This window comes from Bombus affinis, chromosome 6 (genome assembly GCF_024516045.1).
Source record: "Bombus affinis isolate iyBomAffi1 chromosome 6, iyBomAffi1.2, whole genome shotgun sequence".
Lineage (NCBI taxonomy): Eukaryota > Metazoa > Arthropoda > Insecta > Hymenoptera > Apidae > Bombus > Bombus affinis.
The window spans coordinates 16,823,587-16,849,918 of NC_066349.1; the positions used below are offsets into that span (position 1 = coordinate 16,823,587).

At 31.1% G+C, this 26,332-nt stretch overlaps 3 protein-coding genes and 1 long non-coding RNA gene across 8 annotated transcripts; 2 read left to right on the top strand and 2 right to left on the bottom strand.

Moving 5' to 3' along the window:
* Positions 1 to 256: 256 nt before the first annotated feature.
* Positions 257 to 8,931, bottom strand: LOC126917745 (serine/threonine-protein kinase ULK3). 2 transcript variants are annotated; one of them, XM_050724986.1, is made up of 8 exons: positions 8,387 to 8,931; positions 7,083 to 7,234; positions 6,334 to 6,548; positions 5,568 to 5,794; positions 3,459 to 3,720; positions 3,173 to 3,367; positions 2,248 to 2,432; positions 257 to 550 (listed from the first exon to the last, which is right to left on the bottom strand). In XM_050724986.1, exons 1-8 carry the CDS (start codon positions 8,471 to 8,473, stop codon positions 437 to 439), a joined length of 1,437 nt encoding a protein of 478 aa, XP_050580943.1. In that variant the 5' UTR covers positions 8,474 to 8,931; the 3' UTR covers positions 257 to 436. The 2 variants fall into 2 exon arrangements, with proteins under 2 accessions (XP_050580943.1, XP_050580944.1); XM_050724987.1 differs by lacking the exon at positions 8,387 to 8,931 and having other exon boundaries at positions 6,334 to 6,558; positions 7,083 to 7,227.
* Positions 8,932 to 9,635: 704 nt separating this feature from the next.
* On the top strand, positions 9,636 to 14,061 carry LOC126917743 (E3 ubiquitin-protein ligase ariadne-1). 4 transcript variants are annotated; one of them, XM_050724977.1, is made up of 8 exons: positions 9,636 to 10,009; positions 11,330 to 11,603; positions 11,681 to 11,896; positions 11,957 to 12,022; positions 12,113 to 12,328; positions 12,402 to 12,959; positions 13,036 to 13,262; positions 13,390 to 14,061. In XM_050724977.1, the coding sequence occupies exons 2-8, from the start codon at positions 11,397 to 11,399 to the stop codon at positions 13,469 to 13,471; spliced, it is 1,572 nt and encodes a 523-aa protein (XP_050580934.1). In that variant the 5' UTR covers positions 9,636 to 10,009; positions 11,330 to 11,396; the 3' UTR covers positions 13,472 to 14,061. The 4 variants fall into 4 exon arrangements, with proteins under 4 accessions (XP_050580934.1, XP_050580937.1, XP_050580935.1 ...); XM_050724980.1 differs by having other exon boundaries at positions 9,637 to 10,009; positions 11,681 to 11,854; XM_050724978.1 differs by lacking the exon at positions 9,636 to 10,009 and adding an exon at positions 10,617 to 10,904.
* A 2,338-nt stretch (positions 14,062 to 16,399) lies between these two features.
* On the bottom strand, positions 16,400 to 19,195 carry LOC126917754 (uncharacterized). The gene is made up of 3 exons (XM_050725012.1): positions 18,396 to 19,195; positions 17,361 to 17,822; positions 16,400 to 17,253 (listed from the first exon to the last, which is right to left on the bottom strand). Exons 1-3 carry the CDS (start codon positions 18,705 to 18,707, stop codon positions 17,134 to 17,136), a joined length of 894 nt encoding a protein of 297 aa, XP_050580969.1. The 5' UTR covers positions 18,708 to 19,195; the 3' UTR covers positions 16,400 to 17,133.
* Positions 19,196 to 19,358: 163 nt separating this feature from the next.
* Positions 19,359 to 21,148, top strand: LOC126917771 (uncharacterized). Its single transcript, XR_007711058.1, has 2 exons — positions 19,359 to 19,914; positions 19,998 to 21,148. It is a non-coding gene; the product is annotated as an uncharacterized LOC126917771 (long non-coding RNA).
* The last annotated feature ends 5,184 nt before the right edge of the window (positions 21,149 to 26,332 follow it).

Here is a 26,332-nt window from a genome sequence, read left to right on the forward strand (position 1 = left end):
ATGTGCACAGATATTATTATAAAAAATAAGTATGTATACGAGAATTAATTTATTAAAATTAAAAATTAATTAAGTATGATATGTTTCCCTTTCACTGCTCTTTCTTATCTTAATGGAAAACTAGTTACTCTATGCACTATCTTTTCGTGCACCGTTTTAGAGGAGATTTTAATAAGTAAAAAAGCAATGATATATTGCTGCTTTTACGTGCTGTATGACGTTACGGGTAACATATTACCGAGGAATACCATTTGCATTGAAAAATGAAATATAAAATTATTTATTTTTTTTCCATAAATAAATGGAAACATTCTATATATATATATAAATACATTATAATACACGTGACACAGTAAGTACTCAAATTTGTCTCGGAAAAAATTTCAGAACGTGCTACCAGTACAAATAATACTTTATATTAAATGTAAATTTTGAATTACTGCATTATGCATTGCTCGTACGTATCAGAGGCATGTTGTGCAGACTCCTCGATATCTTTAGTAGCTAAAAGCCCTTTGGTACTTTCGGCTCCTTTCATCCAATATTGTACCTGTCAATTAGCATAATATTATAAAATGAAAAAAAGAATTGTGCATTACACATATATGTATACATATTCATAAACGTAATTACTAAAAGCGAGCAATAAATGTTGCGAGTAATCATAAAATTTAATTACAACGTTGTATCGAATTATTTGTCTCACAATATTGAAATCGTTCGATCGTTGAAATCGTTAGTTATTACGTTATTACAAAATAACGTGAAAAATGGTATGGTAAATTTACAATATAAAGAAAGAATTTCAATATATATGCATGTATGCATATTTTTTAACAGTTGTAAATTGTAGCAATTATCTACGTAACAAGATATCTATTAGAAACCAGAGGTCCTAAAACGGACATCATAATTAATTACAATAGCCCATCTTGATATGTTATAAGATATTAAATTAATGGTGTCTAATGATCATCTGTCATTTAATAGATGTTATATATGGTCGTTGGATATTATTTATTTGAATTGGTATACATGAAACCTCAGAGATGATGCATAATATATAAATGGCATAATAATTAAGATAACCACATGTAATTTGCTTGTAACACTGTTATTAACATGCAGTTCTATGATTATAATATAACGTTCACTAAATAATGACAAAAGTACGTTTATAAATTATATTAATTGCAACGAAAATTATTCTGATATTTATAAAAGGACCAAATAAATTAAATACAAACAATTAACAACGAAGGATATTGAAGGAAGTTAAATGAAAATGATTTTTGTTCGAATAAATAAATGCATGTTCAAATAGTCGCCATGCAAACTGATAATTAGAAAAGTACACCATTATTCCACGACTTCATATTTAAAAAACTAAGTACAATAATTAAAAATTAAAAATTTACCGCTGTCAAAAGTCTGCCGTATTTAAACATTGTAAACCAACGAAACAAATTTGTGTAAATATAAGTATAACAAGATCGATCGCATTATGTAAAAAAACAATGCAATAAATATCATAAAAAGGCTTCAATGGAATTTAGAATTTAGGATATCTTCTATGTTTTATATAAAAAGAATTTTTAGGTTAATCAATTTTTCTCGTTATTTTTATAATATACTCCAGACTCTGTGGAATTAAATTGAAAATGATTAAAAACATTTACCGAATTAATTAAAAAGTAGATGCAAATGGAAATTTCGACCCAGTTGGCGTAATTAAATATTAAAATCAAATAATTTTAAAGGAGGAGAGATTATTAGATAAATAACAATTTTGATTCTACATCCGGTTAATCCGACTTTGAGTTGGCGCATTTATGGCTGAAACGTTAAAAACGCACAACACATATAAAAACGCACTAAGTAAGCCATTAAAGTAGTCGAATTTTCCTCTATTTAGCTGTCTCACTTTCGAGCTATGTAGGTATATTTTATATCATAATTTTATACTCCGCAAAACAGACCATCAAATAAAAGAAATGCTTTTACATGGTTCCACTTATCCTCAATTTTTTATTCCAGCAGTTAACGCGAAAAACCGATTAATACAAGAAAGTGACAATGAGGTTAAAGGGTTCGCAACGAAAACAACCCTTTTCCATGATAGAGTCTAGAACATTTAATGTATGTTCTATATATTTGTTACCTAAGTTCTATTTCTTGAATTGCATTTAGAAAAATGTAAAATTGCATAAACATCCACATTCACTATTAATTATGAACATTAATCACCTGTTTATGTAACAAATCTCTTCTTCGACCTGGAGGTTCTTTTCGCAAAAGAGGTACCAATATTCCTAGACAAGATTGAAATTTTTCTAACGCAAGCGTATAATTTCCTTCTGCAAGATACAGTTCGGCGATTGCTCCTATTTCAAGGCCATCCGCCATACTGGTTGTACTTTTGCTAAGCGTTCCTATCGATAAATAACCACGATAATTATCCATAATACAATAAAATATACCACATACACACGTAATCTTTTAGTAAATAATTCATATACCTAAATTTTATAAATTTGCTAGTAAGAAAGTATAAAAAATTAACGTTTAGTAAAAAATAACCATAAAATAATATCTCTTGGTGACGAGACCGATCGTTGAATCAGGAGTTGCTATCAATTACAGGTCATTCTAGATGGATAAAAAAGTTTTCCGTTGAAACAAAGCACACACCCCGTTTCATCTTAACAGGTGTAATACTTTTAAAGCCATATTGCTTTTTCTTATTTTATTGGAATTTCATAAGAATATTTTATTACGTTTTTATAACGATGAGTAACGAATAAATTGTAAACTAATATGTTAGAAACTTGCTGGTACCTAATTAGAATTATACAATGGCGTGCAAATACTTCATACAGATATTTTTAATTTTAACGAACTTTACGTGTTACGGTACCTATATGAAACATTCTAATTATAAATTCAATTTAAAATAAGTTAAAAATCTTATCTGTCTTTGTATTTTATATTTTATGATTCAATGTAATTATTAAATAATAATAAACTATCTCAATTAATGTAATGTAATTTCTGCAACAGAAGAAATATTATTCTATGAATTCTTCTATATAAATTAACAATTAATTTGAATAAATTATATTATTTTCACATTTTATTGAAAAGGTCGTATTGTAAAAATTTGGATACAAACGTAGTTCATGATACACAAATGACGCCTCATTTAAAGATGATATCCTCTGAATAGAATATTCTTTATGCTCCACAGGAACACATTTATCTTTATCATTACTATTATCTATACAGGATGCTTTCAATACCTCTGCTCTTTTAATATAATCGTTTATGCGTGATCTTAAACTTTCTTTCCTCTTTAAATCAGTCTCACCTAATAAATTCATAATTTAGTTAAAATATGAATGTAATTAATTAACAGTGAACAGCATCAAATTTGTGTCATTTGTATTACTCTTTCTTACTTGTTACAATAGGAATAAAATATCTAAGAGCTTCGCAATATAAATGTAAAGCTTCTTTCGAATTTTTTTCTGCATCCATTTTCACAGCCTTTTGAATTAACTCTACCGCCTTGTCGTAATTTTCCTTTGTTGGCGCATGAGCCAAATCCAGGAAATCATGGGCGAAAAATTCATCAAACGTTATCCTCTCGTCAGGGTTGTGCCTCAACAAGGACATCAATAAATCCTTGCACTCCGATGAGACATGCGAGCCTTTCGGTAACTGTGATTTCACCACATCGACAAATACAGGAATAAATAATTTTCAAACGCAAGAAAAATAACAAAATATGAGAACTAACGTGCAATAAAGAAATAAAACAGCCTTTTTATATTTAGTAATATTCTGTATATTTTGTACAGATCTTGTACATTGTATGTCTCTTGAATTAAATTAAAAGATTTATAGAAATACAGAAAAACGTTATATAAATCATTTGTAAATGTTTGCATAAAAGATACTAAAGAAAAATATCTGAATATTTCTGATATTTTTAAAGGTAAACTAAAAGTTATGCAGATAATTTTTAAAAGCAGCAAGAATTTCATTAATGTTGTCATTACTGTAAAAATCATTTTTTTTCAAAGATATTTAGTTTTCTGGTCTTTTGCTTTTAGTAGAGCATAATATCCTTTGATAGTTTATTTAAAGCTCTTCATATCGTTTTATTTATATTTTTAAGCCATAATTCTTATCATGGAAAATTCTTTACAACTATTTATGTATTCTCAATTGAAAGAATGTTGTTTAAATAACCCAAATTATTCTTTCCAAATGTCGGCAAACGTCAACTACAGTCGGCTACAATAGTTGCCTATCTAAAATCTCGGCTACTTGTCTTTATTAACTAAAGAAGTCTCTTGAAATAAAATTGATTGATTATTTGATTACAGGATTTTCCAAGTTCATTTTCCAGATGTTATGATTTCAAAATTAGAAACGGTACTGCTATTCATTTGCATTACCTTTATCCTTGCAATTATATAATAAATGATTTAAATCAGATTATCTTTGCTTTTCTTAGCTGCATATATGCATTATACTACATTGTAACAAAAAAGAAATATATTATACAATACTAAAAAAACTCATCATACTTTCAACGTATACAAACGTCCAAAGTCAACATTTTTCTTAAACACACAATTAAAAAATAACATATCGCCGTTGCACTTCGAACAAGTTCATACTTACAATCACACACTGTTCGGACAATTATAATTTTCGAATAATTAAATAACTTTCTTTTCACATAAGGAAAGACTATTTATTTTGAATCATTTTATACAAATATAGCAACATAATATTTTAATAGGAACAAAAACTTTTCAGTAAAAAATTTCACGATGTTTTCTATTTTTATCCTCACTTTACAATTTCTTATAAGAGACCGTTTCTTTGTTGATCAATGTTGCGTTACTGTAACACTTAATTTCCAATTTTCAAATGTTCAAATATTCGAATGTTCAAATTTTCAAATTCTCAAATTTGTTGTTGTTAGACCGCGGATATTTATGCATTTATAAGGAATTTAGAAATCTCAAAATGTATAGGATGCCGAAAATATACGAGAATATATGAAATATCCAAAATAAAGTATTCACTATACTATTTAACGAGTAAAACAAATTTCTATCTATGTTTCATTTTTGAAGTCGCGTTCCTAAAAATATGAAATTGCATAAAAATCCTCAACCTAGTTATTGTGCAATAATGTTGCAATTACGTATCTTTTATGCATTATTTATGCGTTATTTCGCAGCTTATTAATTCTCAATAAACCGATCGTTGCTCGAATAATCAAAGTTCCACTATCCTTAATATCTTGTTCATAAAATTTGCCTAATCTTCGAACTTCTTTGAGTACAAAATATACCAAATAATTTAAGCATGCAAAGAGATAGTTTGAGCCAAAACACATAATTTATTTAGAAACTAAAAGTGACGAAAAATATAAGACAAATAAGAACACAGAGACAAATACAGTAACGAAGCAGTGCATTTTAATTATTCGATAATACTAATTATTCATTATACGTACACATAAAACAGATTAACAACGTAATCACCTTGATAGGTCGGCAGTCCTTAATCTTCTCAGCTAACTCCTGGAAGCTGTTGCTAGAATACGGAGCTTCGCCAAAAAGGCATTCGTACATGATCACACCGACGCTCCACAAATCAACACGAGCATCATATTTGTTCTTCAATAAAATTTCCGGCGCCATGTAAAGTGGAGAACCACAAATCGCAAATTTTGTTTGCGAATTCGAGAGAAACCGAGCGAAACCGAAATCTAAAATCAACGTAGACAAAAGTCGTCGAATTCGAATTGAAGAAGTTGATATATAAAGAGGCAGCTCCACTTTACAGGAATTTGAGTATATAACTAAAAATCAATTGAAAATCATCTGTCGGGTTGATCAAAAAGTTTCTAGCGTTTTTAATAGCCTATCTATTTTACTACATATTCGATGAAGCTAACAAAATTGTTTATTTCACAATTTCTGAATTATATTTAAGAAATAATTTTCCTGATCTTTATTCAAGTAAATGAAATCTAATATCAAGAAAATTCTATTATTTGATAATCTTTAAATTTTTTTTAATTTCGCTACAAATTTTTTATCAAACAATATTTTTCCAAATGTGCTGAAAATTTATAATCAATTAATATTCGTAGTAATAAACTTTTGTACCTTTAAACATGAAACCTACACCTTTCTTTCTCTTCCAAAAAATACAATTTGAATATTGGAGCTGTCTCCTTATTCCTGGAAACTTCAATTGTATGAAACTAGGAAAAGAAATAAGAGTTCGGAATGTAGAACGGACCTCCAACTTTTAATGTTAATTGTGGCCTTCTCATTAGCAATAAATTTTGGGGTTTCAAGTCCATATGAGAAACATTATTATTACGTAGATATTTTAGAGCGAGTGCAAGTTGTTGCAAAAATTGGCGACAAATTTGCTCGGGTAACTTGTGCCTCTTCCTTATAAAACTCGATAGATCGCCACCATCACAGTATTCCATTACGATGTATATGTGCCTGCATTATGCTGAACGATAGATATACCTTTTTGCGTTGTTCAGATTAATTAGAGGATTATACCGGTCTTGAAAACGCTTTACAAAAGTATATCGTACATATAATTTAGATATTAATGATTTCACATTAATCAAAAATTAAATTAATGTCCTTACAAATGTAAATCCCCTAATTATTCTAAATAATTATTTCGAATAAATTTTAAATATAAAATGACCAGTAATAAAAAAGAACTGTGCCGCCACCACTTGAAAATCTAATCCATCAATTAAGATCCTAAAAAATAATATATATTAGAGTATAGTAAATTATTAATATTTTAAACAATATTAATAGAATATTAATGACGTATTTCGTTTATTATCCTCCATTTCGGAAATAAAACAGCAAATAAATCTTAACTCCGTATATTTCATATCATGTATGCTCATATACATATAAATATACATGTACATATGTATATATGTACGTGATATGTTTTATGGCGTTCATAGTCTTTTTTTATTCTGAATGTTGGATGTTCAACGGACTAACCCTTCGTCCCAAAAAAAATCCCTCATTTCGACGATATTCTCGTGGCGCAGTATTTTTAGGAGATAAATCTCCGTGACGATATTATCGATAGCTGACTTGGAGAGTGATGATTTGTCTACACACTTGATTGCGACTACCTCTCGGCATCCATCCTATAAAACGACCAACAATAGCATAGGGTTAGCCTCGCCTTGAGATAACGCTACTTTCGAACATCTTTTTCTGGCCACCTCTCAATTCTGCGCTAACAATCGACACAGTTCAATGTTCAGTCATAGAAATACATTAAAACAAGTTGAATTTGAATGGATGACCTGTTACATTTTCTTGCTGTGTTTATCAATGCCGGGAAAAAAATAGTGTAAAGGTTAGTATAATCACGTAAACGATCGACGACGGAAACATCAGAAATATGTGCAATATGTTTTTAAAATTATTTACACGATACTAATGCTGTGGATTATTATTCTTGCTTAAATCAGTTAATATTAATTTATTAATTCTTTTGATAATAAAAACGTACTTCCTTTAATAAAAATCTTACTTAAACTTTTTATTAATATATTATAAAAAGTGTCAATAATTGTAACGAATTTGTTTATTGTAGCAAAGATATATTTCGTATTTTAAAATTACGACTAAACAGTGATATTTTATTTTTCATAAGAAGACCATTAATTAAAAAGTTAAAACATGTGCACTATGTTTCTCTGTACTGTATGCCACAGTTTTAAGTGTATTATATGTAGCACGCTTAAAATTCACAATAGTCGTAGTACGTATAAAATGCATTAATCTTTCATTAAATTCAAATTAATTCAAAACTGTCAGAATCAGAATTTTGTTAAAGTCATTCATTTACCGAATTATATGACATACATATATGCATATCTTATGAACCTCCATTATTGGAAATACAATACACAAATATTGCAAATACGTATATACAAAAAAGTAATAATATTAATATATATTAATCTAGTAAGTTTTACTGTTATATAATAAAATCACTAGAAATATAACTAAACACATCAAATAACGTTAAGCAACTTTTTATCTTAAAGCAATAATTTATTAACATAGTACTAATTTTCTGCCGTATAGTTCAGATATATCTAAACCTAAATAACATGAAAATTTACTATTATGATTTCATGCATATTAAAGGAAAGCTGTGAAATAGAAATTATACACATTTTATGTTACAATGAATCACATGTGCAATTGTGACGCCTGTTAACCTAGTTAGAACAATGTCATCATATGATTTGTATATGTACGTATCAATCTCAAAATATACGTACCTTCTTAAAAGCTTTGTAAACAGTCGCGTAACTCCCCGCACCGATTTTTTCTAATAAAGAATAATCACTTACGCTGGGTAAACTCATTCTACCCTGTAACTCTTATTCAATTCACTTCGACATTTGTCCCGAATATTACTACACTATGAGGTTAACGTAACTTGACAGAACGCCGCGCCGTGAGCTTCTGCTTCTTCACTTATCGTTCGTACACACATTGGCGTAATATTCCGAAATTTCAAACGATTCTTTAAACTTTAATTTCTCACTCCTCACGTATAATGTATATAACATATATATCACGTAATTGTGTCTGATTATAACTTGTCACTAGCACAGTTAGAGAAAAATGTGAAAAGAGAAAGATGAATGGTTCAAAGAATACTATACCCATAGGATCATGTTTGTTATAGAAGTGTAATGGTGCACGTGCAATCAACAATTCTATTACTATTTTTAATGGAATTGGTTACTTCTTTTTTTACATAGAGATTCTACGTAAAAGAGCATTGAAGTACAATGATAAAAGAATTATTAGTTATCGAGATATTTTTAAAAAATATCTTTTGTTGATTGCACACATGACCATTTCACTTCTAAAAAGCACATGATCCTACGGATGTAGTATTCTTTGAACCATTCATCTTTCGCCTTTCACATTTTTCTATAACTGTACTGGTAACGGAGTTATAACCTGAAACAATTGCATGGACCACCCTATATGCATATATTACATATAATTAATTATATATAATCGTCCTTTATATACTCAATTTGGAAAATAAGAATTAACATATTTTTATGCCTCTATATAAAACTGGAGTTTGTATTAAGAAATAGCTTATACATTCATAGTTTATGTAGAATGTAGAACAATATTATTACTTCTACAGATTATAAGAATTGCAACTTTATGGTTGTAATCATTAATTTATTAAGAAAATTGACATCTTGACATCTATTTCCCTATACCAAATAAGTAAGAAAATTGGAGTTTGTACAACATTCGTAACTTAAAACCTCTATCGAAAGTTAAAAGGTTCGTAATTTATTTACAATTAGTAACTTATTTAGAAACTATTACTCTGAAAGGTTATAAAAATTGCAACTTTATTGTAATAATTATTAATTTGCTAAAAAAAATCGACGTATTGTTATTGTCATATTATAATAATAATTTGAAAATTATTTTCAAAACATTTTTGTGTAAAGACGCCCATGTGTGTCAGTTGTACGTCGCGTAAGAAGCTAACTTCAGGTAGTTGACTAAAGTCAGTAAAAACGGTAGTTGGTGACGAGACATTTCGTTGTCGCGTCCCTCTTAGATTCTCAATTCCTCGGATAGTATCACGTGAAATTTAGTGTCTATTGTCGTCCATCGATCAACTCAAATCTTACGTTTTCGAAAGCGAGCGCAAAAAAAAAAAAATAACGTATTTGACTCGATAGAAGAAAAAAGTCATCGCACGTACTGCTATGGACGTGACAATAGTGTTCGAGCTATAAGCTCGTCTCTTTCTTCATGGCAAGCGGTGCATTCTAGATTAATTTATGGTTTTACTCGATTAGCCTACTGATTTGGTGATTTGTCCAGTGCAATGGCTAAAAAGATTATCGTGCATGGTAATATATCTGTGATGTGTTTTAACATCGATATATATTTAGCGTAAAGTGTATCTGGTGTTCATTAAAACCCTTAATCGAACTTCAATTTCATCTTACTAGTCTTTTTACATTCAGAACGATATCAAAGTGAATTTTCCTTAGTTATTTTTCTACTATTCGTGGAAAATTGTTGTGATTGTTATATTCGTCAAGTATATAATAATATTTATATATTCAGTTTATCGTTTTCATTAATTTCCATAATATGTCAAAAGTAGAGCATACTGTACGTCATAAAATAACAAGATATTTTTATCTATTTATATATTTTCATAAACATTACCAATTACTTAAAATGCGTTAAAGCGTTTGGGAGTAAAAAATAGTTAAGCCTCAATTCAGTCTCAAACACTAAAGGTGTTAGTATGTCTTCTTTTCCCAATGTAATATATGCATAATGTTTCTTTCAATATAAGATATAGTTTAACAAACTATGTTAAACCAATTTTTTTACGTCAAGGTATAATTATCCGTAATTATGTAAACCAGTTGATCACGATATAAAATCTAAAACGTAATGTGTAAAATGAATGGACTTTAAAACAAAAAATTAATAGTAAGAAAAGGACAATATAAAATATCAATTCAATAAACAGAGGATGTCATTGGGTAGTATGTATACAGAAGTGTTCTGATTGGCTAACAACACGATAGCTCATTCATCCTTACTCCGTGAAAATAGCGTTCAGTGTATCAGCTGCCGGAGTTCAACTCGGATGTTTTGGCAGCTGATTTTATTCTTGCTTACGTTGATGGCAAAAATATTTTGAAGTTTTAACTGTTTATATTATTTTGAGAATCGTTTAGTATCGTGACTGTAAATTTCGCTAGTTACTATCGACAGTAAGTTAAGGTAAACTCATGACGAAGTTTCTTGCTTTATTCGAGAAGTAGCGAACGATGACGTCATGTGTTGAACATAAGCTGTTTTCACCTTGTTCAGCTACAATAGTATTTCGCGGGTGCAGGTGTGATAGCTTTTCGAACCAAAATTGTGTCGAAATTGCTCAAGTGCAATACCAAACCAGTTGCAAATACGTTCGTGTTCACACTATTATTTTTTGCATAATTTTGTGGTCATTTAAGTTGGAATACAAATTGAAATAAAAATGTGTCAGTGTACTGTTTTTATTTAACTATCATATACGTACACCAGATAGTTTAATTGTTTTCAATTACAATATAGTGGAACAAATGAGTCAAGTGAACGTTCACAAGATTTGGTTTAAAAGTCAAAATACTGGATATAATATAAATTGTATTTCTTTCTTTATACAGGTACAAAATATATAAAGTAAGTGGATATATTAGTATTTCAATTATTTAATAAATCAGAAGATTCACAATGGATTCTGAAGAAGAAACATACGATGATGTTGATTCTGGTAATGAGTCTAGCGGAGATGATGTTGATTTTGCAATGGAAATTGAGGCTGGAAATTTAAGAGAACGGGCTACGGATGTTGACGATTATCCATTTGAAGTGTTGTCAACAGAAGAAATAGTGCAACACATGGTTGATTCTATTAAGGAAGTTAACACAGTTGTAGAAGTATGTTTTATTCACAAGATAAAAAAAACTTTTAATTTTTGTTATTACAGTTGAAATATTTTATTGTTTAATTATAGATACCAGCCACAACTACACGTATTTTATTAAATCATTTTAAATGGGATAAAGAAAAATTAATGGAGCGTTTTTATGATGGTGATCAGGAAAAATTGTTTGCAGAAGCACGAGTCGTTAATCCATTTAGAAAGGGTCCATTAATAAATAGAACTCAATCTTCTCAAAGTTCACTAGTACATAAAATTCTATACTATTCACTATGTATAAAAACAAATGTGTGTGTGTGTATGTGTATGTGTGTATAATTGCATTAACAATATATTTAAAATTTTTAGACCAGAAGAACTTCAACAAATGGTACAGAAGAATGTGGAATTTGTTTTACTGTTCAACCATCTGCAGTATGTATATGAATACCTACAAAATACTAATTTGTGTTAAAATCTGAAATTGATGCTTGTATGCATTAATTATATCCAAAACAAATTTAGATGATGACTGGACTCGAATGTGGACATCGCTTTTGTACTGGCTGTTGGGGAGAGTATCTCACAACCAAAATTATGGAAGAAGGAGTTGGCCAAACGATTGCATGTGCAGCACATGCTTGTGACATTTTAGTTGACGATGCCAGTGTTATGCGTCTTATAAAAGACTCTAAAGTGAAATTGAAATATCAACATTTAATAACAAATAGTTTTGTTGAAGTACATATTTTTTAATCTTTCACTTTATTGAAAAATTACGCGACAACAATACTATTTAATATTTTTTTTATAGTGCAATAGGTTATTAAGGTGGTGTCCATCTCCAGACTGTAATAATGCAATAAAAGTGCAGTATGTAGAAGCGAGACCAGTAACTTGTAAATGTGGACATACATTCTGTTTCCATTGTGGTGAAAATTGGCATGATCCAGTAAAATGCCATTTGTTGCGCAAATGGATAAAGAAGTGTGACGATGATTCTGAAACGTCAAATTGGATTGCAGCAAACACAAAAGAATGCCCAAAATGTAACGTCACTATCGAAAAAGATGGTGGATGCAATCATATGGTGTGCAAAAATCAAAATTGTAAAACTGACTTTTGTTGGGTGTGTCTTGGACCATGGGAACCACATGGTTCAAGCTGGTATAATTGTAACCGTTATGATGAAGAAGAAGCTAAAGCAGCACGAGATGCTCAAGAAAAATCGCGATCTGCATTACAAAGATATCTATTCTATTGTAATAGATATATAAATCACATGCAATCATTGAAATTTGAAAGTAAACTATATGCAAGTGTAAAAGAAAAAATGGAAGAAATGCAGCAACATAACATGTCATGGATTGAGGTAAAATTACTTATAGCTAAACCGAATATAGTTTAATGAAACGAAAAGCAGCATTTTATAAAAGAGTCAATTTCAGGTACAATTTTTAAAGAAAGCAGTAGACATTTTGTGTTCCTGTAGACAAACTCTTATGTATACTTATGTTTTTGCTTATTATGTGCGAAAAAATAACCAATCTGTGATTTTTGAAGACAACCAAAAGGATCTAGAGGGCACTACAGAACGCCTCTCTGAATATCTCGAACGAGATATTACAAGTGAAAATCTTGCTGATATTAAACAAAAGGTTCAAGACAAATATAGGTAGGTCATTAATTAGTAAACATATTTTTTCTTTCTTTTATCATTATAACATAATTCTATTAAATCAAGAATTAAATTGTTTAAGATATAGAGCATATATACATGTGTGTATTATTTTCATTTTAAGATATTGCGATAGCCGGAGGAAAGTGCTTTTGGAACACGTACATGAAGGTTATGAAAAAGATTGGTGGGACTATGTCGAATAGAGACCTGAACCAACTTTGTTTTTTGGGCATACGAGACAAGATTTCACTGTTGACACTTTTGCCCCAGCTGTGATAAATCAAGAAAGCTGACAGAAAACAAAAATAGAGCATGTCATCAAGTGATTTACATGTTATATATACTTTAAACGTAATATGATCTGTGGCAACACATATATCGTTATGAATTTTTGAATTTATTAAAATTGAATCCTATTATTATCAGGCTAATTGTAAAATACTTTCGCATTAATTAACGATGCTAATTTGCGCTTGCTGTGTGCTGTTTATCGTTACATATTTCAATCCCTCATAAACATGCCTTGCAATAATATTTTCAAGTCTCAAGTGAATTTTATATATTAAATATGTCGATGATATAAAAGAAATCGAAGTGTGTTGCTGTACTGAAAAAAAAGGATTATCGAAAAATTTGCTTAATATATTTTAATGCCATAGTATAATACATTGTGTATCCCTTTTCATACTACTATAGGATTCTCCGGAAAAGTGTTATTTGATTTATGGATAAAAGCTTTTCGAGAATGCTTTGAATAGTACATGAAAAGGCTAATATAGAACTAGACTACCTTGATCTGTCTTTTATTGTCAATCCTGTGCACTCGATTTATAAAGGGATAATTGGATATAACAGGATACTGGTGCAGATAAGATTCATAAAATGTCTTACCATTTTTGCTCTGTTTTGGACAGTAATACGTCCAGGCTATAACTGCCAATCTTTATGAGAAACTGAACTAAAGTGATCATGTCGTCAGTATTGTGTGCAATCTCTAGATAAAATTATATTTCTTTACCTTTTATTCTGTTTCTGTTTACATAATTTCAATAAAATTATACTCTTAAAATGAATATTTTTTATATTTGTAAAAATAAACGATTGAAAATTGTTTCATAAGAAAAAAATAAAAATACTTAAATTATTAGTAAACTATAATATTTTCTTGCTATGATAAGTTACTAGAGTCGAGCGAGCAAATTATTAAAACAGGGTCCAACATTCGTAGGGATTAATAATTCACATTATTCAGCATTAATATACCGAATAGGAAATTGAATATTATTTATACCCGAACCACTCAATTTTAAAGGTATGGAAATATCAAATATTTTCGTTTATTTCTTCATTTAAAATCAAGAAGAAATTAAACATTTCCCTTCTACTTAATATGTGATCGTTGCTTCTTTAAAATTTATTTCATGTTTGGTGAGAGATATTTTTAATACTGACGATATGTTTCATATATCATTAATCAAGTAATTGTTGGTTAATGATTGTGGTACGTTGGTCACTTACTGTTATATAAGTGGGAACGAAATGAGTTCCGTTTGTATAGTTATATAGTTATATATTCACACGTAAATGCATAATACATACTTATACATAGTTGTAATATCGATATTAGCAACCTTAAAGTAGAAACATTTGAAGGTTTATTAAAAAGAATTGTTGATTCGTACTATTATCCTCGTTAGGATATAACAATTAAAAGAAAATAAAAAAAAGCAATTGTGTTCTGTACAGTCACAAGATCTGAGTAGAAATAAGAAAAACTGTTAGATATATTCACAGCAAATTATTCTCAAGTTTATGATTTTGTATTGTATGTTCATGTAATGCATAAAGTTATAAACTATAATCTTGGAATTATTTCTTTTTTTATATTCAAACGTTAAAAAGTATTTAAAGAAATTTAACAAATTTTGTGTAATTTATACATACATCGGTCATTCGATTATTATTATTAAGACCTGTGCGATAAATTTCAGTAGTTGGTTTTAGATTTGAATTGTTAAACATATCTCGAAAAACATAATGCATTCAAACAATGTTGAGATTCTTGGATAGCAACAAGAATTTCACAAAAGTAATGGTATTATTCGAAGAAACAAATACCCGGTTTATAAATTTTTTAATAGCTTTCAATACCTGGTGATATGTGTACAGAAATTGCGTAAAGTATTTTATTAGTAAAGTATGTCATTAGCAAAAGTATGTGTTTAATTTAACAATAATCTAAAAGATTATCTTAATCTAAAGATTAAACACATCGATACTTTACGCTGGTACCGTATTATTCGGAAGGTAAAAGATACAGGACATATTATAGATACTCTCATTACTAATTATTCTGTATTTTAGAAATTTTTGTGGTTTGAAATCTTTGCATTCTGGTATCAAATAATAAATCAATATATTTTGAGTAGTACGTAGATTGTATTTACGTTTGAATAAGTATGCTATTTTAAATAAAACTATATCAATATCTACTAAATATATTTTTAATAATTTTACCGCGAAAACATTAATTCTTTTTTAAGATAGTACCTTTTTTAAAATCGAATTTTTTTGGTAGTAATACGACTTTCACACGAATCAGTTTCTGTAAAGTATTATAATACATATAAGCAAGTATATTTAAGAGTAATCGTTTTTGAAATTAACAGTGACCTTATTTAATACACAATTATTTTTCATTCTTTTTAAATGTATTAAGGTTTTATATTTTTCGTGATATATTTTATATATGACATCGATAATTTAGAATGTATTATCAAGTAATACTATAGTCAATAGTCGTTAAAGTGTACAATAAGACATTAAAATCTTCGATTAGATCCACTTAATGAACATTTGTTACAAAAATTAGCTACTTGGATTTGATTATCTAGCCTCTTTTGCATTTGCTAATATTTTATATTTAAAAAGTTGGAAATATATCACCTAAATATTTCATTCATGCAAAATATAGTACCAAGTATATATATATATATATATATATATATATATATATAATATTATACATATATAATATATAATATATATTTATAATATTAAACCTATTACATTATTTTGTAAATGATTTTTTTTGTTACAGGTTTAAAAATAACTGATACAACTAACAGAACTGAGGTTTTGTGGAAATATTTATTCCGAATATTCGTATAAAAATTTTTGCAATATCATTAGAAACTATCACGTATAATATTCATTGCTGTTTAAGAAAATGTTGCTGTATATTCAGTGAGCATTGTTATTTTAACTGCTTTTTTTTATAAGTTCTAAGCATTTATTATGATGGTCTTTGATTGACAAGGAAATTTATTAATATATTTTCTACCTAGAATAAATTATAAATAAATACATTTAGATTGATTCTACCTAAATTCAATAGAATTTTGAGATTCTTGTTTGGTATATATATCTAAAACGTCAATTTTGAGTATTATATGAAATTACTTTGATAGAATATCTAGATTAATATTAAATAAAATTTGTTTTCTCGCTAATTTAACTAGTCCATCGAGCTGCAGTTGTTATAAAATATGAATATAATAGGAAACTTGTATCGTTATCGTTCACTTATGTTACATATTTGTTGGAGTTATATAAAATGTAGGATGATTCTAAGTTGAGTGACATTGATACGACAATTGTGCAGGCTGCAAGGTTGAAACTTAATTTATATCCTGTACTTATTCTTTAAAATAGCTTTTGGATCACACGATTTCACTTTCTGTGCCAATATAGAAACTTATGTAAGCTTCCAGAAATCGTTTCTCAACATATTTTGGTAAAAAATAAGTACACTGGAAGATCTCACACGAAACGTACCCTGTATACATTAATTTCTAAGAGTATATCAGGAGGTCACTGTTAAGATCGTTGCAACCAAACCAAGTGTAGCACCTGTCATTATAAGACTTCTCCAAATTGCTCCACTTATTTCTTCTGCCACAGGGTATTCTATACACAGTTGCTCCTAAGGAAATACAGTATGTGCATATGTCAATGTAACAAAAACTTATGTGTTCAAACTATAACAATTTCTATGTATTTGTATCCTAATTTTGGAAACACAGCACTTACCCATCCTCCGTATCCTTTGATGAAATGTGCAACTTTCTCACCAATAAATCTGGAGACGTAAAGAGGTAATTTTTTCTTTAGAGTGTGCATTCGTCTATCCCGTGCCCATAGAGCGAGTCTACCCATGAATGCATATAGACAAACGATTCTCGCCCATGTAACTCCACCGTGTAAGAACAATTCGTCCGCAACTCCCATGAACGCTTCGTATGCCGTATCTGGCACAACGTTTAGACGATTTACCATACTTGCGAAGAGAATACTATGTTTATTCAACATTTGATACACGTTGTGTCTCATACTACGGGAAACTGGGTCTTGAGATATCAGATATATATCTTCCTTCAGTAGATACCGTATCACATCGTTGGCTAAACACTCTGCTGTCCGCTCTATGGAATCTTCGCAGAGAGTATACCGCGAAGACGAAATCAGCTGCGGAAAAAAGTTCTGCAATCGGATCTGAAAGAGATCATTTCTTTGTTATTTTAACAAATTAGTCACGCTCAATTTTTTGAAGTAAATACACATATGTGTGAGAAAGCGGAATAGTAACTAGATGATTAACGGTGCTTCGTTCTCATTACTTAGAACATCGAATAGTTTAGTGTTTTCGTATATTAAATCTTAACATATTATCAGGGAGTCAACAATCTAGGATTAGATTATTTAATTTGGGAATTTTTAATCTCTATTACGGCGAATGTAAAATACGAAATAGAATTAAATATCCTAAATTTCAGAAATTTAACGAAAATCGGCAAAGTCAGTTATTAAAAAGACAGTTATTAGTAAATAAGTTACAAAAATAAACAAGAGAGCGAGAGGTTTAATTTTGAAATCCGACTTTATTGACCTTCCCCGAAAACGCGGCAAGAGCTACGCGCGAGTTAGAAGAAGAAAGAAACAGGCGCGAAAGAGAGGAAATTCGAGGATATAGCTTATTGACAACGGAGTCGAGTTAAATGAAAGTTTAGTTCGGTGACTTAATACCTAAGTTAACTAAAGCGAAAGTATCGATATGTGTGTGGTTACCTGACAAACTTCGATAAAAGACATAGCGGTATGTGCAGTGCCGATAGCATATCGGCACAGAGCGCCGTTATCACCGGCAATCGGTGTTTCACCGCCTCCGTTATGATCCTGTGGAATCACAGTATCAGCGCTTCCGCCGGCGTAGTCGTTGTCGTTAGAGACTCGCTGGCTCGACGAATTCTTGTTACCGGGGGGATCGCATTCCAGGATGCCGCCCACTCTGGAATGCGGTTCCCCCCGCACTGACGCACCCTGCCCCTCTCCATCCGTGAGGATCTCATTGTCCGGTGGTGCACCGTCGTCGCCGGCCATCCTCGTGCACGCACTCTCTGATCTCTTTGAGACACCGGTGTGTGTGTCAGAAGTTGGAACCACTCTCGCCACAGAGAGGGACCAGATTAGTCGTAAGCACTAATCGCGATCCTTAAAAATCGAACCTCCTTTCTCGGTTTTTTAAAACATGGTTGTCTGTTGAAGAATGAGCTGCTGAACTAACGCTCGAAGCGCCGGGTTAACGAGCGCTCTACACGAAAAACTTCGGCTCGCCTGCCAGACGACGTAACGCTCTCTACTTTCCCGCGGCCATTTCCGAAGCCGAACCTTTAACCGCTCCTCACTCCTCCGTCTGCTTATCCCCACTCCTAGTTTTACGTTTCCCACCAGACTCCACTACTAGTCCATTCCCTTCCATCTATACATCGCACGTTGTAGAGGACGTTGCAAAATACAATGGCTCGCGAAGGTGTTTGGATTCTTATCATAAAAAATTTTGACAAACGTGTTATGTGTATTATGTGAAATTTTTGAAATTTCGTTGCCATTGCAGTTCTAACAATAATCGTGCAAGGCTAATAATTCTGATATTTTACATAGTTCAAAGTTCTCTAACGATAAGAAAGTTGGAGAGTTCGGCTATATGTAATTCGTGAAATACCTGATTATTAATATTCCAAAACAATGCCAATTTTAAAAGTTCGCGGTTCTATAAAGGTTAATTCAAAGTCGAAAAGTCCAAATATTTCTTGTTTGATTCTGTACATTCTATATATAAGAATTTTATTACTTTTATTTTGCTTGTATATTGATGTCACAATAATGAAGTTTCATACTTTTGTTATAAATCTTCTTAACATTGGACATCCGTGATATAAATTTCTTTTTCTTTGACATACTTGATAATCAACGATAGGGCATGATTGAACGGATGGTATCGACACGCCATATTCAAATTTCAAAGAAACGATATTTCACATTTCTCACTCTGATATAGCGGTCAAAATTTTCTCAGCGTGGCTTCTGAGAGACTGAAATATGCGCTACATATTTTGTAACCCTCTGTATACTAACACAGGTTACTTGAATGGTGCACACAACGGTACAGACTTCTATGGATCATTCACGATTTCTCCCCACCATTGACCATTGGTGTATTCCGGCACGCGGTTCACACTGTTATCCACTGCTCCATACAAACTCACTGTACATGTACATTTGAATGTAGCGTGCATGTTGTAAATGTGTAAGTGACTCAACTATCTCTTCTATATTTCCTCTCTCGTCTCTACCCTCTGTTCACCTTTCTCTCTTTACTCTCCTTCTCAGCGAGGCGCCGTCGATAACCTCCTTCCCCTCGAAAGAGTGCTCTCGCGCACGTGCACGGTCACAAGCGCGAATACCTGTGTGCGCCCTGGGAATCGAACGAACGGAATTTTCGATGGAACGCGGAGTTCGCCTGGTATCGGCCACCGTTCTTAGCCGTATTCTCGCCGCTGTATTATTCACAGAGAATGTTTCTTCAGAGATTAAGCCACTATAATCGGATATACGATACAGTGAGGTTCTGTTTGGAATTAATTTCTTATTGTTCGTTTATCAAATTCGTTTTGTATACATACGTGATAACAAGTATATTATTATAGTTGATACTAAGTATTGAAGGTTAATTGTTATAGTTGCTACAGTGGTTGGTGCAATCATGACAACGAAGTGTGACAATGTATCGATCTTGAAAATTTGATATAGTATTTATTCTTTTCTTTCTGGCAGCATTTGAATCATTGTAGCAATTCGAATTCCACAAGTAATGCAAAGGAACGATTACCATTTAACAAACTGTTTGCCATAGTTAGTAACCAATGATCACTTTTATATTTATCGATGCTGTTATGGAAGATATAGTGACCAACACTAACGAAATTAATTAGAATACTTGAATAAAAGGGACAGCCACAAATATATTCTTTCCTCGCAAAAATTTGTAATAATTTTAATATTGAAATAACAGTATAAAATTACTTAATGCACCAGGAAGTGTTCACAAAATGAAGCGTGTACTCAATTTAAAATTACCCGACAGTCAACGTGTTATGCAATAAATGATTTGCTACTATTTTTGTGAAATATAAAATATGTTAATTTGAGAGTAACGATAATGACAGAAGATATAACTTTATCGAGCAATAAGATTCTATTGTATTATAAGATTATATTATTCAAAATTGTATATGGATTTCAAGAAATTGCAACACTTATTCCAATGCCGCTGGCGCGCTTGGTGAAAGCCAGCCACGTCACAGTTGCTAACCTAAAGGTGACGTAGAGATCGTTGGGGATGACGATAGTATTCCAGTCATTGGTAGTTTCCCATTTCATTGATGCCGTGCTCCCTGTTATTATAACTTCCTGCTGTGCAGTCGCATGGGTCCACCATTCATGTTGTTTGTCTTCCATTGAATTGCCAGTAGATAGCTTTCTTTTTAAGAGAAACTTCTTTTAACGAGAAACATTTTCTTTTCAAAAGAATTATTTCAAATGATCCATGAATTTTAAGGAAGTCAACAAGTTTTAAAATTATTTACTAATTTTAAGTAAAGTTATCTATTAATTTTAAAGAACTAGAACTCTATTAATTTCTACTCAAATATTTTTTTTTAAATATTATATTTGCTTGTTAAAATGAAATCTGTAATACACTTGAATCTAATTATTTAATATGTAAAGTTTACAATAAATACAACGATGTGCCAAATACTTTCTACAGTCATTGTAAAGTTTCCTAGATTCTACGTCGTCATATTAGAATCTTTATTAGTAAGTAATTATAAATACGTTCACCCTCCATCGTTATACGATTAAGGTTCATAACCTTAAAATTTCCTACTCGTACTAAATTGTATCATTGAGAAATTTCTCAATTATCTTTCCTTATATTAGCAAAAATATTATGTCCAATGTAGAAAAAGAAACATAATTTTACTTTCGTATGAAATTTGTTTTCACCATAGTAGTAAGATTTCTACGGTTACATAACCACGTAATTGTTTGGACGATATTTCTCGATGGGACAAAAAGAGAGATAAAAACGTTTGGAAAGAAGACGATCGTCACAAAGTGTTGGCGCGTCGATTCACATATAACGAATACGATTGGTATTCGCGATGGTGCAGAATGTAGTGGTAGTCACAGTGTATTTCCAAGAAGGAATTATTATGTTGAAACTGGTCGGCGCGGCGCGGCGTGCACGCCGACTGACTCTGATCGGCGGCGCGCGACCGTGCCCGCTCTTTTCTGCCTGTGCAACCTTCAAAGGCCACAGAATGCGTCGATGAATGAAGTAGGAAAGTTGCAGAGTACCGAGCCGACCGGATGTGTATACTAGGTGGTCAAGAAAATGAGAGCTACTACGTCATTCAGCAACTAGCTAGTTTTGCGCCCCCTCTCAGTGGTTAGAGTCGCTGCTAGACGCTCTAACGACAATTATCAGTCACTTTATTTTTACATTGTCTCGATCTTAAACCATCTTTAATAGCTCTTTGTCTTTTACTCGTCACTTAGCGTATAGATTTCTTTTTTCAAATTCTTCGCACGATATATGAAAGATGTAGAAAAGAAATGTAAGATAAAATAGTTAGCGCAAAATAGATTAAAAAGGATGGAATGTGTTAAAAGTTGAATAAAATAATGATATATGTTTATGTAATATGAATAGCGGAAGTTCAACTGCTTCTGATGAAGGTTGTTTAAGACTTATTTGCTCCATCTTCTCCAATGTACAGTGAACGCAAAAAGTAGGTTTATATTTTTCTCTTCCTGACGCGAATACGGTGAAGCTTGGTTTGTACATATAGATTTCTCAACGGACGATCGATAATTTTATCTCAGTGTGGCGGTTTTGAAATAGGACTTGAAATACGACAATTTTTTACAAGCTTCTTGATATTGCACATAACTTGGTACTACAAATACTACGGTTATTATCAACAACGATCTTTCCAACTTCCGTCTTCGTCCTTGCTTCTTGCCTCTTTGGTTTTCTGCAACTAGTTTTTTCTCCTTCCTAAATTATTCAAAGGATAAGTAGTTTATAGATTCTTTCCACTATTTATGATTTTTCGTTTCTAGGATAGGAGTTTATTTCAGAATAATCGCGTACCAAATAAAACTTCAAATAGCGTTCAAATAAATGAAATTCGTGTAAACGGATTTCTATCGAGTATTTAATTTGTTTTAAAAAGAAAATATTTGGTAAACTACCAACTTAGTAAATACCATCGTTTTGTGTCCCTTATATACTTAAACACTATAAAAATATTTACTCAAACATTATACTATACTACTTAAACACAGATCTTTTTAAAGATATGTATCTTTAAAGGATCAAGCTTGATCTATGAATTTCGGTCTTTCCCATTATGAATGGTAATTATCTATGAGATTAGAAATATTTGCCGATGGCAGGTCTTGTAAGCCGTACGATAAACGTTTTCTCTTAACCAAAGCTCGCAGGTGTCTATCGACGTTGTCTATGCGTTATTCGAGGCGGTTTACCTTTCTATACCAAATGTGGATAATCACACACGTAAGGCATTAATGCTTGGCAGCCGGACATGGATAAATTGGCAATATGAGTCACGTATAAATGACATCTAATTGGGTCATTATCTCACAGTTGCTTCTTAAAGTGGCAAGAGACGCAATAAGAAGCTTTGTGGATTGGCAACGTTTCGCGCGACGAATTCCTTAGGAAAAATTTAAATGTATCTCATTCTCGCACTTCGCATAAAATACTATTTAAATCCCACTTCTGATTTAACTGGCCAAAAATATAACGTACAGTGTAGTTATATTTTACATTCTTTAAAGTATTTGAACATTTATAATAGAATATTTTTATTAATCTAATCGAACTTTTCGAGAAGTTGTATTCAGACGATCTTTTTCTGTTTGTCAACGTAAAGAATCGTTTTTAAAAGATGAGCTTCTTAACTTCCGCTACGAATTTTCTAAACATAACCTAATATTATTGGCGAATTACGAGTTTATTATTTCCATTGTTGGGTACTATTTCTATATTGCTTTTTGAAAACCACTCTATTACTTCTCATGGTTTAGGGTGGCTTTCGTTAGTCTTTTATCGCATTTGCTGATAACGTTATTTTAATAAAGAATTAAATAAACCAAAATGTTTTGTCCATATTATATATACATATATATCAAAAACATTTTTGTGTTTATAATTCGCAATGGTTAAGCTTCTACATACTGAAGTGCTTCTCATGCTTGTTTCATTTCTTTGTTGTTTCGCGATAGGAGATTGCACGCGTATCGTTTGTCTCTCTCGATAACCCATCCGTTCTTGAATTACCTTAGATTGGTAACAATTGTGCTTTATCCTTCTCTGGCCCATTAAAATGTCAGCCAGTCGCTGACAAACATATCAACTAACGCGACATCCGTCAAGTTGAACCACGTGTCTTGATAGTGGTCTGCAGTTACGATTGAAAATATCGTTTCACTTTGTTTTCTCGCCGCGAAGTGGACCGTGGGAATACAAGTGAGTGAGCGGCACACAGTATTTCAGGGGAACTCGTGGCAACCGGCTCTCGGTAGCTTTTCTTACCATCATTCATGATACTATGGTACGGCAATAGGATGATTGCCTGACGGCCGATGCCTAAAGTGGATAAAGTCTTCTATAGTAATTTAACTCGAACAGGGCACAGGGGTGTGTTAGATAACCAGCCTTTTACATTTTACTATCACTGAGTTGGCCTAACGACCAGCCGTGTTTGACCTCTACGTCCAAAAGCATGTTGTTCGTCATTTGGATAGTTGTCCCCTTGAGGTTTCGATATTAGTCGAAGCTTGAGTTTGCGATGTTATTGGCTAAGAATGAAGGTTATGTTTATTCATCCGGAACTCGGTACTTTTGTAAGCGTCAAAAGATCTGCTCAACTTATTATTCAATATTATATCGTATGTTTAAAACTATCCTGTATAATTTGTTAATAAACATTCATATTCACTGAATAATCTGACGTATCTATCGATCTACACGGAATAATCTATACTTGCAAAAACGTTGAAGGCAACACGAACTCTTTGCGCGTTGCTAAGATCATCCGCTGTTCGAGGGTTCATTAAGATCCGTGAATTATTTCCGTGAGATCTCTATCAGATTTCTATAAATCTTCATAACTAGATGGGGATTATGTCCGAAGAGTATCACTCGTGTCAAGTGACTGAAAGTATTTTTAAGCCAACTAAATAATCTATGGATCTTATTACAATGGAAACATTATTTCATAAACCAGCTATTCAGATAGTTGATTTATTATTTATTTTTAATTCGTTCTCGTAGATCAGTGACTTAACAAATTTTGGCTAAATACAAAATTCAAACAATGGTAATACTTTTTGAGAAGATTTGGTTTCCTGTTGGAATTATGATAAAAAATCTTTTTAAATCCAGACATACATCTACCATATCTCACTATTCACAGACAAGTGGTGCACTCGTGAGCTACCATTTAAGTAATAAAGACTACCTTAAGCGCTATATTAAACCGAATCAAACAGGCTGGAGCCAGTATATACAATTTGAATATTTAGTTATGATAAGGAACCTTATTCGGCCATTTTTATTCAGTATCTTTCATACATTGCCAAAAATGTAGAAATGTAAAAAACGTAGGATAAAATAAACAGTTAGATTTTAATTATTGATTGCATATCTTTAGTGCGCAATTTTAATTAATTGTTAATTTTATTAAATGCTAATGAGAATACTATGAATGCTAATAAATCTTATCAATAAATTTTCCATTTTTTATCTGTATATTTTACATTTGTTTATTACTATAGATAAGCTGTTCCAATGATAGGTCCTACTTGAAATCCATGTTACTTAGTTAGAGATCGATGACCGTTTCATCAAATTTGTGACATCAATTAATCACTAAATATATTATTTACTAGATTATCAGATTTACTAGATATACTATTACTAGATTATTAGATAACAATCAAGTTCATTTTTTCTTATTTATACTGTTTACGAGATATTTCTATATCTTTATAGTAGCATTTCGTAAAAATTTTGTTGCAATAAATATTCACTAAAAATTCATTAAAATGCATTGTATACGCATCTATTGAAATAATTGGTGTATGTTTGTAAACCTGATTGGAACAAGTGCATAGGTTGAGTCGTTCGGTGACCTCTTTCTTTCGCATGGTTACTTTTCTGTCGTGTATGCATACAACGTTGAATAATCACGACAATATAGCAGCCTCGAGTAATTAAGGAGTTATACGCTTAGGAAAATTGAATCAACGTTACGATCGTTTCGCGTAACGTTTCGCTAATTGGATCCTCGGATGTAATTTCATTCGTTTGTTTCATTGGACTCCATCAAGAAGACAATGTTCTATAAAAAGTTAAGGTAATTATTATTACCATGTGTGAAACGAATATTACACTCAACAAATCGATAAAATTATTAAGTTTATGTAAATTAAGATAATGTTTACGCAAATTATTCCCACAAAATTCCAGAAGTATACTTTTAATAACTTACGAGAACGTTGAAGATATTTCAATATGGTAACTTAAATTGAATTTTAATAAAAATTAATCACGACTACTTATTTTCAAT